Source organism: Mustela lutreola, chromosome 1 (genome assembly GCF_030435805.1).
Source record: "Mustela lutreola isolate mMusLut2 chromosome 1, mMusLut2.pri, whole genome shotgun sequence".
Taxonomy (NCBI): domain Eukaryota; kingdom Metazoa; phylum Chordata; class Mammalia; order Carnivora; family Mustelidae; genus Mustela; species Mustela lutreola.
Window position 1 is genome coordinate 178,798,592 of NC_081290.1, and position 16,835 is coordinate 178,815,426.

The 16,835-nt window shown below is 43.3% G+C and overlaps 1 protein-coding gene across 7 annotated transcripts in view; it reads left to right on the top strand.

Moving 5' to 3' along the window:
- The window catches only part of GRIA4 (glutamate ionotropic receptor AMPA type subunit 4), a 387,246-nt gene extending 377,611 nt beyond the window's left edge, over nt 1–9,635 (top strand). For 3 of the 7 annotated variants that reach the window (XM_059179531.1, XM_059179517.1, XM_059179539.1), the window contains exons 15-17: nt 364–478; nt 2,627–2,761; nt 7,161–9,635. In XM_059179531.1, the coding sequence (XP_059035514.1) occupies nt 364–478; nt 2,627–2,761; nt 7,161–7,325 (415 nt within the window). In that variant the 3' untranslated portion in view covers nt 7,326–9,635. Of the gene's footprint in view, nt 1–363; nt 483–2,626; nt 2,875–7,160 lie in introns of those variants that run through there. The other 4 variants (XM_059179546.1, XM_059179526.1, XM_059179552.1 and 1 more) reach the window with 4 other exon arrangements.
- The last annotated feature ends 7,200 nt before the right edge of the window (nt 9,636–16,835 follow it).

A 16,835-nucleotide genomic window follows, 5' to 3' on the forward strand; every position in this document is an offset into this window, starting at 1 on the left:
AGCCACTGCCATTCATTTCGAAAGGGGTGGGGGCACACTGAGCTTGCAAATCTTGCATGACTCCCACCGTCTTGCTGGGAACCTTGTAAACGCTCCAGCAGCATTCTCCAGGCCAATAGTTTTGGGTTCACAGTAATTGCATACGTTTTATTTACCCCTCCTCCCTAGCAGTATGCACCTGTTACCTAAAGTGATGGAGCAGGCCCCAGCCACCGGCCTGGTTCTCCACCTGGGCCTCCGCACGAGACACAGCGCCTCCTGTGGCCTCTGCTCCGTCACTTTGCCATGCGATTCTAATGTAGTTTGACTTGAATAACATAAAATAACATATATAATGTTATTTATGTTATTTTCCACGTGAAGAACTCCTGTAAACCTTGCCGTTTTGAAACTCAGTGAGGCAGGCGTCTTAGACAAGCTGAAAAACAAGTGGTGGTACGATAAAGGTGAATGTGGACCCAAGGACTCTGGAAGCAAGGTCAGTCGTCGCCCTCCGGGGCGCCCCCTTGTGTTCACAGAGCCGTAGCCGCGAGCGCTTGTCACAGGGCACGACCCACTCACCCGCCCCGCGTGGCCCATGCTGTCTCGGAAGACTGCAGCCCGCTCCCCCCTGCTCAGGCCTGGGTGCAAGCCCAGATTAACTGCAGGAGCACCTACAGGGACCAAAGTCCTTCTAGGATCCTCGGGCTCACCTTCCATGCGAGTAGCGCTTCTGGGTTTCGTGTGTTTCGGAGGCGAGAGCCACGAAACCTGTTGTTTGAGGACCCGGTGGGGTCTCCAGACAGGAAGTGGGGGACTGTCCGGTAGCCGTCCAGAGACGGAGGTTAACGTTCACCCTATGGCACTGGGAGGTTGTCTGCCGTCACTGTGTGGCCGAGCGTTCCTCTTTAGTTGAAGAGGCCCCCTTACAGCTTTGAGCTGACGGATGTGCAGTGGACCTTCCGGTGGGGCTCAACAGAGATGCTCTTACTAGATCAGCGTTTGCAAATGATATCCTCAAGGTCAGATCTCTGCTTCGTGTATCCTTGTTAGTCAACGCGGAGATCTAGAGACCTGATTCACTGAGTATGAGTTAACAGTGGTGCAGTTACGTTGCCATTCCAGTGTATCAGTGAATCCAGTTACCTGAGCAAAATAACAGACTGTAACCAGTGCCCAAAAGCCCTAGTTGAGGATTCTCGAAATCTTTAGCTTTTTTAAAAGAAGAAAAATATTCGTTATTCTAAGATGCGAAACAAGTAAATGGCTTAAATAGGAGAGCCTCCATTCAGTTAAGAAAGAGATCAAGTAATGTCACTGGATGCCTTTTCGGGGTTTATCCCTACGTTTTAATCAGCTTTTTCCCTGTCTTTGAACCAGAGTGGAATGAGACAAGCTTGGCCAAATAATGAAACACTTATCTCAAATCCCTGTGTCAAGCCAGAGAAGCATAAATATTTAATGAGAGATTATTTTAAAAATGAAATGACCCTAAATTTTGGCCCAATTGGGTAATGTCATGGCTAATTGGACCATCTACATAGTCGTCTTTTGAATTAAATACTCTCCTAATAAAACTATTTAAGTCTCTGAATCACAGTTTGTACAAAACCTACAGCCGAGAAGATGACAGCCACGGGGCATCCTACAAGGAGTCTAACCCAAAATACTTTCTCAAATCACGTTATATAACATACGTATTTCTAATCTATGAAAAAAATTCTGAAGTCCTGTTAAAATTTTAGTATCTTCTAATCTTATGTTTGAGTATTTTCAAAATTCTTATGAGGTAATATGTAATCTAAAGCTCTGGAGAATAATATGTCTGAACTATTAACTGATCAAGTATTTTTAAGTGGAAAGAGAATCTTACTTTTTAATCAATAAAAATAGTCCTAAATTTGTCCATACAAAAGTAATTTATGTCTCAGTTAACCATGGTAATGTGTATATTTTTAAGTTACCTAACTGTGGTGCATACATAGTTATTCCTAAATAGTGTGTAATATGTAAAAATGACTTTCTAGTCATGACTTTCTAGAAGCTTTCCCATATACCTGTGACTGAACAAACAAATGAGTACCCTAGCACATTGTTTACATATATTTGGTAAAGCAACAGTGAAGAAAATGTGAAACTGTTAGCTAAAAAATAAAAACAAACAAAAAACTTAGTTCCTTAATTAGGAAATGTGAAGTGAAATTTATACAAGAAAAATTTCAGACATTGCAAGTGTAAATAATGGCAGGAAACTCAAAAGACATCACTTCCCATGTAACTGGGTTTTAAATATGCCATTTTCAAACTTAATAATAAGCCCAATTCTGCCACCCTGTGTAAATATATAAATGCTTTTATATGGCTAGGCATAGTGGCTTTCACTGCATATTTAATAATGATAAAACATTATAAATTTTATTGAATGTAATTACACACAGTTTTATTGGTAATCATCATAATTTCACTTCTCCTGAGAGCTGTAAGCTTTCTGCTTAAATCCATAAACCTCCATCAGTGATTTATACGTGTAAATAATTTCAGGTTGCATTAGGCATTTGCTTTAATTAGCTGTTTGGATTTCGTGTGTTCTTTTGCCTTCCGGGTATGACATTTCCACAGCTAACTGAACTGTCTTTATCTCCCCCAGGACAAGACGAGCGCCTTGAGCCTCAGCAACGTAGCAGGCGTCTTCTACATTCTGGTTGGCGGCTTGGGCTTGGCTATGCTGGTGGCTTTGATAGAGTTCTGTTACAAGTCCAGGGCAGAGGCGAAGAGAATGAAGGTGGCAAAGAGTGCACAGACTTTTAACCCAACTTCCTCGCAGAATACCCAGAATTTAGCAACCTATAGAGAAGGTTACAACGTATATGGAACCGAAAGTATTAAAATTTAGGGGTAGGACTTAGGGCTTACTCCAGTGAGTGGGTGATGCATCCCGTCATTGCAGTGTTGTGACCTGTCTGTCCAGTGGTGGCATTGCTTGCTTCTGATTACAGCTTGGATATTTTGGAAAAACATCAGTGCAAAGTGGTTCGGTTTTCTTTGGCTGCGGATGCACTGTTCAAAACTTTATGTTACCAATAGATATCTGCATTGAAAGGGGCAGAAAGACAAAAACAAACCTCCAGGATTGCTCTGCAGAATGATCTGAACAGCATATCCTACCCGAAATTTGGGAGAAAATGGAAATCAGTTCTGGGTTTCTGTACTGGGCTAATTCTACTTGGAACAATACAATTTTAGGAGAATTGCTCACAAAGTCAGCATAAACCCATTTCAAGGGATCAAAGCTTTGACAGTTGCCTGTTTTGATAGTATTATTTGATACGATTATGTATTTGCATAATCCTAACAATATGATTATGATTATGTATACAACTCCAAGCACCTAGTAAGGGCTCAGAAAATTTTAGCTCCTATTCTGTTTCACATTAACCATCATTCTATATTTTTTAAGAGCAAAACCCTGCTGTTTGCTCATCTGAAAGTACCTTGAGCCAGACCTTTAGATGAGAGTGACTGTCAGAGTCTTGACCGCAGTTCATATTTATTAGATGGGTTTCAGCTCTCACCTTCACAGTATCACTAAGGTGGATGTGCATTTTAGGCAAGAGGCACGTTCTCCATCAAAACTGTCAGCAATGTATGTGTTCTTTAGGAGGATACAGGAAAAGATAAAAATTGCAGTGAATTGTTATGACCTCTTTTTTTTCTCATTTCAATTTTTTTTAATTTAATTTCATTTTTTTTTCAGTGTTCCATAATTCATTGATTATGCAGCACACCCAGTGCTCCATGCAATCCGTGCCCTCCTTAGTACCCACCACCAGGCTCACCCAACCCCCCACCACTCCCCTCCAAAACCCTCATTTTGTCTCTCAGAGTCCACAATCTCTCATGGTTCGTCTCCTCCTCTGATTTCCCCCAACTCACTTTTCCTTTCCTTCTCCCAATGTCCTCCATGCTATTCTTTATGCTCCACAAGTAAGTGAAACTGTATGATAATTGACTCTCTCTGCTTGACTTATAAGTAGATCAGAGCCTCACTTACTCACATCCTCTCACTGTGTCACAATAAAACAGTGTAAATATTCAGTGAAATGTAGGAAATGGAAATAATTTTTTAAGAATCTAAGTGTACACTACTTTTTTCCTCAAATGATAGAAAGGAGTTTTAAATAAGACCTGAAAGCATTTGTTATTGCTCTTCCTAAAATCAGGACTCTAAGACCCATTTTCTAAAATTACATATAATAGTCGACTGACGAGGCTGCTCACTCTGATTTCAACGGTAAGTGAGCCTTTGAACCCGCAAGAGACATGCAGTGCTTGACGTAGCCGAGAGTCAGAAACACAATATAATTTTCATAAGCTGTACATCTGAGGTTATTCCAGGTAAATACCCCTGTTTTTTATATTTATTGTTACAAAAGCTATTGAAACACTTTGTTAATATCTTAAAGAACAAAAGCCGTTCCCTTTTACCAAGATCTAGCTCTTGAGCATTTTTCCATAATCTAGAAATCAGTGGATGACTGTAACTATACATAGATAAGCCCCACATGGTTCTTTCCCAGTTTTATGTAAAGGAATCCAGAACAAGACCCTCTGTTCACTCAGATCAGAATGTTTTGAGCCTGTCTCCTGATAGCAAAACAACAATCAAGGAAACTAGTGGAGGAGAGATTATCCCAAACTGAGAAAAACAACTCGTGACAAGTTTTAAGAGTCAATTATTTGGATTTTATTCTGGAATGAATTTTATGTCTTAAGAAAAGGGTTTTCTGGTTTAGTTTGGGTTTGTTTTGTTTTTTGTTTTTTTTTTGTTCTGGTTTTTGGGGGGTTGTTTTTATTTTTTGGGTTTTTGTTTTTTGTTTTTGTTTTATTTTTTACATTTTGATTTTTCTTTGGCAAAGCAAAAGCATTCCAACCATCAGCAAGGTCCAAGGATAAGGTTGCAAAGAAAAGAAAATTAGGAAATTCTAGAAACAAACACTCATGGATGCCAGTTAATTGACAAAACCTGGGAAATTGCTAAAGAGACTTAAATTCCCAAGTTATGTACATACAGTTTCATGTAATAATGTTTTTGGAGTCAGAACCTGGCATTACAATGTATCACAAATTGCCCCTACAGTTAGGGTTAAATTTCTAAGACAGTAAATTTCAAATAAAAACAAAGCATTCCTACCCATGACTTTTGAAAAAAACTTAATGGCATTCAGGGTGAATGAAATGATTTGCACCTAAGAAGACTGTTGGCCACAATTAACAAAATTTTTGATAATCTAAATAATATTGTCCTTAAATCCCAAAAACATACCCTGAAACCTTCAGTATAGATAATATTTACTCTAAAAGTGATTATCCCTCACAGGAGCACTTACAACTGAGGTCATAGCCTTTTTTTTTTTTTTTTTTAAGATTTTATTTATTTATTTGACAGGCAGAGATCACAAGTAGGCAGAGAGGCAGGCAGAGGCAGAGAGAGAAGCAGGCTCCCCGCTGAGAAAGGAGCCCGATGCGGGACTGGATCCCAGGGCCCTGGGATCAAGACCTGAGCCGAAGACAGCGGCTTAATCGTCCCAAGGTCGTAGCCTTTAACGTCAACAATCTAAACAGACCCCAGACCATGTGTAAATTTATAAGAATGTTTTTTAGTCTGAGCAGCCTCAGTGGGTTCACAGTAAGCTGAATAGAAATGACATTTTCTGGAAGAAACAGGAGATATAAGTATAAGAAATAATAAGAATGAAGAATGCTAAGATTAAAGGGAAAATAGCTGTCAAAGATTTATTAACTATTCTATTCAGTTGCATTCTTCTACAGAAAAGGAAAAATTTCTTAAGAGCATATGCTTCCTGTTTGGGGTGTTTTCCTTTCTTTGCAAAGGCAATCAAGAAAAGAAAGGAAACGAAAATAAATTTTATGGCAAGAGCCTTCTAAAAAAAAATCCCTTCCAAAAATTATAATGCTTTTATTAATTGCATTTCTTCAAAAAAAAATGAAAACAAAACTAAACCAGTAAATTCTAAAAAAATATTTATCTATTTTACTTAATGTTAAATATTGAAAATGAATCTGAGGTAACAAATTCAGACTTTGGTCTTGGTTCATTTTAATTTAGTGATGTGTAGTTTCTGTAGAGATTGTATCCTGACTTCTGAACTTTTTAGACTACTTGCTAAAGAAGAACTATGATAATGGCCTTGGTTTTTATCTCAGGTCATTAACTAGCAGTCTGATTTTATCAGGGTATCTGATCTCTAAACCTTTACATTTGCCCTCATCACTAATTTCATTATTTAATATACAGCTATTTTAATACTGAAGTTCCAGAGCAGTACTAATACAGGAATGGAATTCCTAAAAAATTAAGTAAACTTAAATTCACCACAGGGAATTAAGATATAACTTAGAGAAATAAATGATCTGTGCCATAACAAACTTAGGCAATATCTTGTTTGCCTGCTTTTTACTCTTGAGTTAACATTAAAATTCAGTTATTACAAAAAATGTAAAGGCAATGAACAAGGAGTAATTAGATTTACATAATAACACTGCCTGTTTCTCTTCTGTGTAATATTGTTACCTGCTACTAACTTAACATGACAGAGAACAGGAGTTTAATGTCACTGACTGTGCTGTTCTGGGTCATGTCTATACCTGGTGTGGGTGAATGAAGGTGTTTGTGGATAGATCTGTGTTCCGAAGACGGGAAGATCTGCCATGAATAGTCTATAGTTTGTTTTGACAACACATCCCAGTTTTGAGGATAATGCCCCCACCATAAAGACATATTCTAGCGAGAGTCAGAGGCTCAGTTAAAAATGTTGTCTAATGTAGAAGAGATTTTTAAGCCAGACCACAAGTGCTAGGGTGTAGAGGACCCCAAGGGGAAGGCTTTGTCGCACCCAGATTGGCGAAACAAAACCTAGTTTGACGATTTCAAAATTAGTTCCGGAACAGGTAGGACTGCAAACCCTGGACCCAATTCATTGTTCGCTGTAGTTGAGCTTTCCTCTCCTGTAATGCACAGTTTTCACATGACCAAAAGAATATTGGGAAAAAATGCAGATGTCTAATTATTGATATCTTGGTGTTTGCTGTGTCGCCTTTTGTCAAAGAAACAGAAACATTGTAACAGTCTACACTCTCTCTGTTTCCTTTCCATGCCCCAGCTGACCTTTTCTGAAGCCATAAGAAACAAAGCCAGATTATCCATCACTGGGAGCGTAGGTGAGAACGGCCGTGTTTTGACGCCCGACTGCCCCAAGGCTGTACACACGGGAACTACAATTAGACAAAGTTCAGGATTGGCTGTCATTGCATCGGACCTACCATAAAAACCAAAAACATAATTGAGTGCCTTAATCAAACTGTGTTGGTGACCGACGGGAGCGCAGCCCGGGGCGTGCCGAGCAGGTGCCCTGGACCCGGCCTCTGGCCTCCGCGTCCTGATGCTCCCACTTCCGCAGCAGCAACGCGTGCATGAGCTCAGCTCGGAAACCCAAACTCAGATTTTATATCAGGAAAACTCACAATTTAGGTTTTTTCGGGGAGCGGGAGGGGGGGAGCTGGGATGGGCATATTAACAGCAACAAATCTCACTCGAGTGGACTTAAAAACTAATCAGACTTGCGAGTTAGCGCATCCAACTGTGAAGTTCTTGCTCCAAAAGGCCTGTCTTCACCGCAAGGGATAAACTAGCTAGAGAAATCAGTGAACACGCTAACGTGTGTCTCCAGAACACCCACGTGGTCCGTGGACGACTCTCCAGCCGAGAAAACGCATCACGCACCTGTGGTCGGAAAGTAATCCACACTCATGTAAATCCTGTGAAAAAATTTAAAGGAAGTATTTACACTTACTTTGGAGAAAACAAATACTGAAACATGCTTGCTTTTTAACTGATGTAAATCCAGTAGAGGACAACACAATCCTTTTTTCTAACCATCTTAGGGAACAGTACATTGCAATAATTGATATAAATGCCATCACTGTAATAAACTTTAGAGACTTTTTTTTAATATAAAAGCTGTTGGTCATCTCCTTGTTGCCGTAACCTCCACTCTGTCACATGAGTCAGTGTCCACAGATCGCGTTTGTCTCACTACCGGAAACACAAACACGAAGACAATGTTACCGTGAAATCATCAGTCCACGATGTAGAGTCAGAAGACTACGGGTCACTCATGGTATCGATCTTATTTATAATCTCATTCTGTGTACAAAATTGTGGTTTTTGTACCCACCAAAAAGAATAAAACAATGAACCTTCTTACACTATCTACAGAGCTTAAAGTTTGTTTCCTATCGTGAATAAAAATTATTTGAGAAATCATTAAGACTATGTAGGAGGGATTGTAGAAGTCGAGTGTGGGCCATATCGGAACATGTAGCTAGCTCTTATTATTTCCATATAATAAGCTTACCCTCTTTTACGGATGTTTGCCTTGTGATCAGGTGAAATTGTCACAGATGGCGTGTCTGAATTGGGGAACGATCCATTGTCGTTAACAGCAACATACCTTGTAATCGTGTGTTGGAATTTTACTTGACTGTATTTGCTGCGTAAAATAATGTCTCTTGGGCTTCTCCCCCCATTCCTCTTGTTCTGTTTAAATTGCTTGAAGGCACGGATAGTAGCTCGTGGTAGACAAAAAAAAAAAAAAGAAGAAGAAGAAGAAGAATTTGTCCTTGTTTTTTCAACTGGAAATGGTGAAGAAAATTATACCGATGTTTGTTTCCCAAACCCACCTTATGTTTATGTATGGATAAAATGAACATGGTTCAAAGGAAGGTTTGGATCATCTGAAATAATAAATGAGTACTAGAGTACAGCTAACCATCACCCTACGTAGCGATCTTGTCAGAAAGCACAAGTTAGGATGATTTTGGAAGTGTGGCCTTGAAGGACGAGTTCCATTTCCCCAGGTGGAGAAGGCATGGAGAGCCTTAGGGGTCCAACGCGGTGCGTGTCCATAGACTGTCAAAGGCATGCGTGCCCCTGGATGGGCGGCCGCGAGCACAGGCTGCAACATCACACAAGATAAAGTTGGAGAAGGTGAAGGACCAACCACCTTGCTTCTACTTTGGAGATATCCGCCTCCTTACCCCGCGATCTCGCAGGAAGAAACACCACGAAAAGCGCAGGTTTGATGATACATTCACATGCACGGTCCCCTCAGGAAAGTCCCAGGCTCTGAAGTAGAGCAGATGAGTCCCTCTATGACCTGGTCCCCACTCCTCTCTCCCGGGCGTCTCTCCCCTGACCCAGCCATCCCCACCCGCTCACCTCCAAAGCAGCACACAGGACACTGCATTCACTCTTTCCCAGGGCGGTCTCTTTTCCCTGACTAACTTGGACTCATCCTTCAGTACCAAATCGAATTGCACCTGCCCTAGGAAGGTTTCCATGATGACCCGCCACCCGCTGCCTCCGAGACCAAGTTAGGTGCCCTTCTCATGTTCTCTCCCCATCACAGCACTTGCCACTCCCGCATTGTACTTGCCTGTGTACTTGTCTGTATACTGTCTAGACTGTAAGCTCCTTGAGGGCAGGGACTGTGTCTGTCTCGTTCACAGTTGTATCCCCAGCACCCAGCACAGTGCCTGGCATATTGTAGGTGCTTAATAAATATTTGTCGAATGAATTAATGAATTGAATCGAATTAATTTAATTGAGTGGAAGAAGAAAGTATCTTTCCTCATTAACAGTCCCTAGCATGGATGTTAAGTAAACAGGTCAAAACAAGGGATGGGGGTGCTGGGGTGGCTCAGTGGGTTGAGCATCCGACTCTTGATTTCAGCCCAGGTCATGATGTCAGGCTTGTGAGATGGAGCCCCACACTGGGCTCCGTGCTGGGCATGGAGAAGGCTTGGTACGTTTCCTCCCTCTCTCTCTACACCCCCGCCCCAACTCAAAAAAGTTGAAGGGTGGTTGATTTTATGATGTTGTCCATCTCACTGTAGTACTGTGGCTAAGAATCAAAACAACATGGCCTGTCTAAATTCTGATCAGAGGAGACATTATTCCATGTAATTGTACCTACCGAATTTGCTTAGCTAAAGAAATTGTCTTGAGGTAATTAAATAACCCAAACCAGGATTCTGGCTGGGTTTTTACCTATTATTCTAAAGAGCACTTTCATTTAAGTCTTAGAGTGGATAAGTGAAGCAACATTAAAAAAGTTGTATTTCTCATAGTTTAATTTCTTTTTGTTTTGTGTTGTTTTCTTTCTATATTAGTAATAGTATCATATAGTGAAATTTCTCTATTTCTCATGGAATAATTCTGCCAAAACCAAAATCAGTACAATGGGACACCCTCTCCAGGCTACAATCTGAAGAAATGCTTTAAAGCTAGGTAATGTGATTTTAAAATATTTATGTTTAAATTAAGAACATTTAATTTAAATGTTCCATAAAGAACTAAATTATCAAGCAAGCAAGACTACCATCGAGTGCATAATTTCCTGAATCTGGTAAAACCACTTCTGAAGCTCTATCAAGCTGGTTAAATGTACACAATGACCGCATTTGGAAGCTATAAAGAACCCTCAAGGGAACCACTTTGTTACACTCAAGTCGATAGCTACCTATTAAAAATGCCAGCCCTACCCTTCCCAGCGCTAGCTTCGGGCTTGCTTTGGGCGGCTCCCTGGTCCCACCACCGGCTGACCGTCAACTCATTCATCCAGTCCCCCAGGGCAAAGCACATGGTAGGTATAAAATACACATTTTTCAAGGCATTAACACAACTTCAGCTATTATGTCAGTGTGCACGAGCAAACCATGCTCTACTAATTTGCCCAGAGAACAGAATATCCCAACTTGCAACACTGATGAAGTCCAACTAGAAATAAGCATTAAGGGGCACCTGGGTGGCTCAGTGGGTTGGGCCGCTGCCTTCGGCTCAGGTCATGATCTCAGGGTCCTGGGGTCGAGTCCCGCATCGGGCTCTCTGCTCAGCGGGGAGCCTGCTTCCCCTCTCTCTTCCCCTCTCTCTCTCTGTCTGCCTCTCCATCTACTTGTGATTTCTCTCTATCAAATAAATAAATAAAATCTTTAAAAAAAAATAGAAATAAGCATTAAATGAAAGTGATGTTGGGGGAGTTTCTGAAAAGACAGATTGGGATTGTGTGGATTCTTTTGTCTTCTTAGTTTGAGGCTGCATGAAAAGTGTGCCTTCCCAAGCATGTTCATAAACAGCTTTTCATTTCAGGTGGTGTGGCAGGCTACCATGCTTAGCAGTTGTCAGACCAGACACCCGTGTGGTAGATGGAAGGCATATCGAGTTCCTGAACAGCTAGTACCGGTGGTCTTGTCGAAAGGGGACTGTGCTGCTTTAAGAAATGATGTCGATCAATTAGAGCAAAAGACGAAATTTGGAAACTATACCTCAAAAATAACAGAGAACTAAATTGTTTCCCATGAAATAGAATAACCTGTTGATTGATCATACTTTGATTTTACTGTCCTTGGAGGAAACGGCAGGTGCTCAGGGGAGTGAGGGAAAATAAGAGCTAAGGCAAAGGAGACATAAAGAAAGCAGAAAGTTGGCAAAAGGCCAGAAGTACAGCCCTGGGTGGCCCAAAGAACCAAGGAGAACAGGGCTGTTTGACAAATGGTTTTCCTCTGTTAGGTGTGTAATGAATGCCTGATAAATTCCTCTTCCCACGACCTGCTTACAAAGTTTCTTATGAGCTGCAGGCTGGTACTTGTGGTCAGATTAAAGGGAGTCAAGGAAAAAATTCTAAATCCCATAATTGGGTTGATGCTAGGCCAGAAATAACCCTAATAACATGTCTCCTTCCCACAGAAATGGGCAGAAATCTAGATTGGGACTTGTCCTTCCACTTGGCAAAGAGGGAAGTCTTGTTCAAATGTTTTCCGGATCTGGAGAAGATGGTAGGTGTGAGAGGACCTATGATACACACATACATAAATATTTTATTTATTAATATTATAAATTATTACTATATATTATTACATACAATTAAATTCCTATATAAATATATACTTATAAATATTGTGAATATTAAATTATATAACATTTATTTGTATTATATTTATATCACATTACATAGTATATATATTTTATTAACTTGATATTAAATATAAGAGTGAATTTATATATTTATCAATAATTTATTGACAAGTAAATTTATATAATAAATGACTATATTGATATTAAATATATATTATTTATATTATACCTATGTATTATTGTTATATAATTATAAATATTAAAATATAAACATAAATAAAATTTATAAATATTAAATTATAATGCCTCAATCATGGCTCCCTTGAGGGGGTGACTTAGGATATTTGGAATCCTGGAATCCTGAACCCAATGGGAGCCTGCTCAAACAGATTATTATGACTTTCTTCTCCATGTCTTTTCATTGGATCAACACTTCTAAAGTTCCTAAACATCTAGCAGCAGCTGAAAACTTTCTAGAGACTCATTGCTCAAGCAGAATAGGTCTGTAGTCATGGCAATCAGAGTTTCAACATATGATTGAATGAACTGATTGGCTAAATGAATAAAGGGCTGAGTGGAGACCCTCGGAAAAAGTTGTCAGGAGACAACTGTTTCTCCTGTTTCAGGAGAAAGTGAGTTTTCCAGCATAAACATGAATGCCCTCAACATTTGGTAACAAAGAAGAGATTTGGAATGACTTAGGCCATAGCTGGCTTCTCCTAAAGAATGACCTCATCCTGGGCGCCTGGGTGGCTCAGTGGATTAAGCCACTGCCTTCGGCTCGGGTCATGATCTCGGGGCCTGGGATTGAGTCCTGCATCGGGCTCTCTGCTCAGCGGGGGGCCTACTTCCGTCTGTCTCCCTCTCTGCCTGCCTCTCTGTCTGCTTGTGATCTCTCTCTGTCAAATAAACAAATAAAATCTTAAAAAAAAAAAAAAAAGAATGACCTCATCCTTCAGTCACCTAAAATTGGTATTTTTCAGATGTCTAAAGAGTTAAGATTGAGGAGTTCCATCTGTCTGAGAAATTTCCCAGAGCCATGGTTCCCACTGGCATTCTGTCTCTAAATCTAAGCGCAATTACAGTGTGGTGGCTCCATGAATCTTCCAGGACCACAGTCAGAGCAGGTGGCCTGTGGATCCTGGGCCTCAGACCTGCTCAGGATCTCGAGGTTTGGTCCATTTGGCCTCCATCACAGCCTCTTTGTCTCAGCCACACAGGGATACTGTCCCTCTCTCGACCCACACTGCCCTTCAGTACACTCCTGTGTTTCTCCTCCTCCTCCCATTCATCTCCCCACTGTCCACCTCTGTCCCTGACCTTGACACCATTCTCCCCAGTGCCCTCACTCCCAGCATCCTCAACCTGTCCCCCGGAGCATGGCCCAGTGCCACGATGTCATCCCTCCACATACCACCAGCTTGGAAGGGAGAGGAATGACCATCCTGGCAGTCACACCTCTGGCCCCAAGGGTGCAAACCCTCCTTTTTCATGTGTATGCCCCCACCATGCTGTCAGATGGACCACCCACCTATCCGTTGTGTCTGCTGGATTCTCGGCCACTGCTCCACATTCAGCGATTTCAGCATTGGGCTCATTCTTGCCCTGCACCCAAGTTCTAGTAACATCTTGACTGACTTCAAGACTGGTGGAGGTACTTCATTTAAGCCCCAGCCCTGCAGTTTCTTGACTTCCCAATGGTCCCTGCCTGTGGGAATTAACTCACCCACACCAGCAGACACATGGCCAATCTTAGGATCATTCACCTGTTCATCTTACTCCAAATGCTGACTGACTTCCCTCCTTCCTTTCATACCCTGGTCACTGAAAAGAGAGGCCTTTCTCACATGGCCATAGTAAGTGAACATTTCAATAGCGAACTAAACCAACCAATCTCTTCATTCTTTAGTTTCCCCCCTAATTCTCTACTCTTTCTCCATCTGTTTTATGTTCCTCATTTCCTCCAACCAAATTAACTGGTATTGCCCAGTGTGGTATCCTCCCACTCGCACGTCTCATATAGCCCATAATCCACCTGGTTGATCTGACCACTGTCACGACCACGCACACGCCACTCGCTCAGAAATCTCTCTTTTTCACTCGGTCCCACCCATCCAACCTCATGTGGATCATTTTTTTTTTTACTTCTCAGCTGAAACACCTCATCTTCTAGTCTACATCCCTGCTGCCTCTTAAACTCCCTGTCTCAGGGAGGCTCAGTACTGTCTACCTAATCTCACACATCACAGCAGAGGGGTCATTCTAGAACCCCCTTTCTGCATCTTTCTCACATCCAGCCAAACACATCTTAAATTTCTTGCCAAATACCTTCCTACTGCATCCTGTACCCTTCATCTCTACAAGGGCCAACATTTCGGAGACTCATGATTTCTCACTGTTGTTTCCACAGTTGTCTCCCGGCAGGTCCCCTTTCTTCTTGTGCCCCTGGTATCTTCTCTGAGTCCATTCTCCACACAGCTGCGAGGGTGATTTTCCTAAACCACACATCTGACGCTGTCACCTTCCTGATTAAAACAACTCAGAGTGTGTCATAGAACATCTGTCAATATCTCTAGTATCTTCTCTCACTTTTTTTTTAAAAGATTTTATTTATTTATTTGACAGAGAGAGATCACAAGTAGGCAGAGAGGCAGGCAGAGAGAGAGAGGAGGCCCCCTGCTGAGCAGTGAGCTCAATTGGGGCCTTGATCCCAGAACCCTGGATCATGACTCGACCTGAAGTCAGAGGCCTAACCCACTGAGCCACCTAGGCGCCCCTTCTCTCACTTTCCACTCCAGTAACACCTAATTCCTGCCCACAGCTCCAGGTTTGAGTGTCTCATGTTCTTTTCCTTCGAAGTTTGCGGATTGTTACCTTTCCCCCAATGCCCCTGCCTCAGACAGGGGTCTGAGCTGTAACCAGCGGAGCCCACTCTCACTCAGTTAAGCAGCAAGTGCATTCATTAGCGGATACTGGATAGTTCCAGAACCTCTGGGAAGGACGGAGCATCTGGCTGAAGGCAAAGCAGGCGAGACCGATACCAAAATTACATCACTGATCTTCCCCCAAGCCATGTCCAGCTTCCAGAAGACATGTATGTAAGAAGCAGGGACACTGAGCAAGGAGCTTCTGTTTGTACGTCTCTGAGCCCAGGGTCTCTCCCACCCATGCTGTTTCCTTCTTAAGAAACGGGCTCCACGGGCGGCTTCTATCACATCAAACCTCCGTCATGGTCATCGCTTGCCTGGAATCTAGCAGCGAGGGAGACATGGAAACTAAGCACTAGCTTCCACCTTAGGGAAGCACTATTTGGAGAATAAATATAAGAAGTTGAAAGGAGCTAAATGGGCACATTTATCTCTCCTGTTTCTTTATGTCTAATACCTGCTTGTCCATCAAGAAGTGTTGTAGAAATCATCTCAGGCACAGAGCCCTGATCCCTGAGCTTGGAGATCACTCTTCCTTTCCCTGGATCTTGTGCTCACCTCCGTGGAGACTTAGACCACTGTTTTCGCGATTATTTTTAGAAATGTCTCCACCTGATCTCTCCAGACTTGGGGCACTGACAGAAATGGGGAGTGCAGAGGCTGCGTTGTGAGCTGGAGAGCCAGGCAAAGTGCGGTGGAAATCCTTGTTCTGCACTTACCGTTGGGCCCCTGGAAGATGCCCGTGGCTTCGTCCGTAGAATGGGGACAAGAATACGGAGCGTGTGATCTTTCTGTGAAATCGAAAATGAATGTTTACGGGTTGCGCATCACAGCACGGGAGCTCAGTGGGAGCCCTGTAAACAACACTACATCCGCTTCTGCTTCTGCCTGGGAAACAGAAGGCAGGGGAGTTATTTTCTCAAAAGCCAAATAGTGTCTGCAATCATAACTTTTCTCGTGTGACTCAGAAAGTGGCTCCAGTAAACCGAATTCCAGAGAAGGACAAGTCCCTTCAAGGAGAAATGGGATACCCGGGTAGTTCGCTCCCCTCAGCAGGAGGAGGGCTGCGGCCCAGCTCCTGACACTATGAGCAAGACCTGAGCTCACATATTAGCAGATTCTGAAAGGCCCAGCCGGTGTGGCTGTGATGCAGGGGGAAGGAGTGGAGGACACTGGACCGAGAGAAACTGAACTCACGCCGAAGCCTTTTTTCATGACCCTCGACTGAGTGTTCAGAAGAAAGAGGGAGGCGAGAGCCGAAGCCGGGACAGAGACCCCCGTGATGGGTGGAGCAGTGGTGCGGGAGGCCACCGGCACCTCCACCTCCCGGGCAGGGGCGCAGGGACACACCCCAAATGCCCGGCCTGACTTCCCAGGCCGCTCTCTCTACAAATCGTTAGTCCAGGGCCCCGAGGAGACCGGCAGACGGTTCTGTCTCCGCGGCAGGAAGACGTCCCTGCTTCTGCAGCAGGAGCGGGAGCCCTCGTCCTCTGTCCCCGCAGGAACTTATCCCCCGAGACAGACTCCAGTTTGCTTGAGGTGATGGGAGGCTTCAGGACATCCCACCCTGCGGGCTGGGAGCGGAAGGGAAGGCGGCCTGCCGGGACCGGGCTGGGGTCCGCAGAGGGGAGTGAGCGCGGGCCCGCGGGCTGGTGGCGGGAGCACCTGCCTGCGCGCGGGAAAGCGGAGGGTGGGGGACGAGTTGGGGCATCCGCGGGGCCGCCGGCGGGGCCGCACCGAGGTGACCACTGGTTACCCGCGGGACAGATCCCCGAGCAAGGGCTTCCGAGAGCTTCCGGGACAGGGAACACATCCACCTTGCGGGAGGGCGGGTGACGCACCCCAGCCCCAGGGACCGGGGCTGCTGCACCGCGGAGCCGCCCAGACCCGGCTCCCGGCAGCCGCTCTTGGCCACTCCTCTGTGACGCGGACGGACC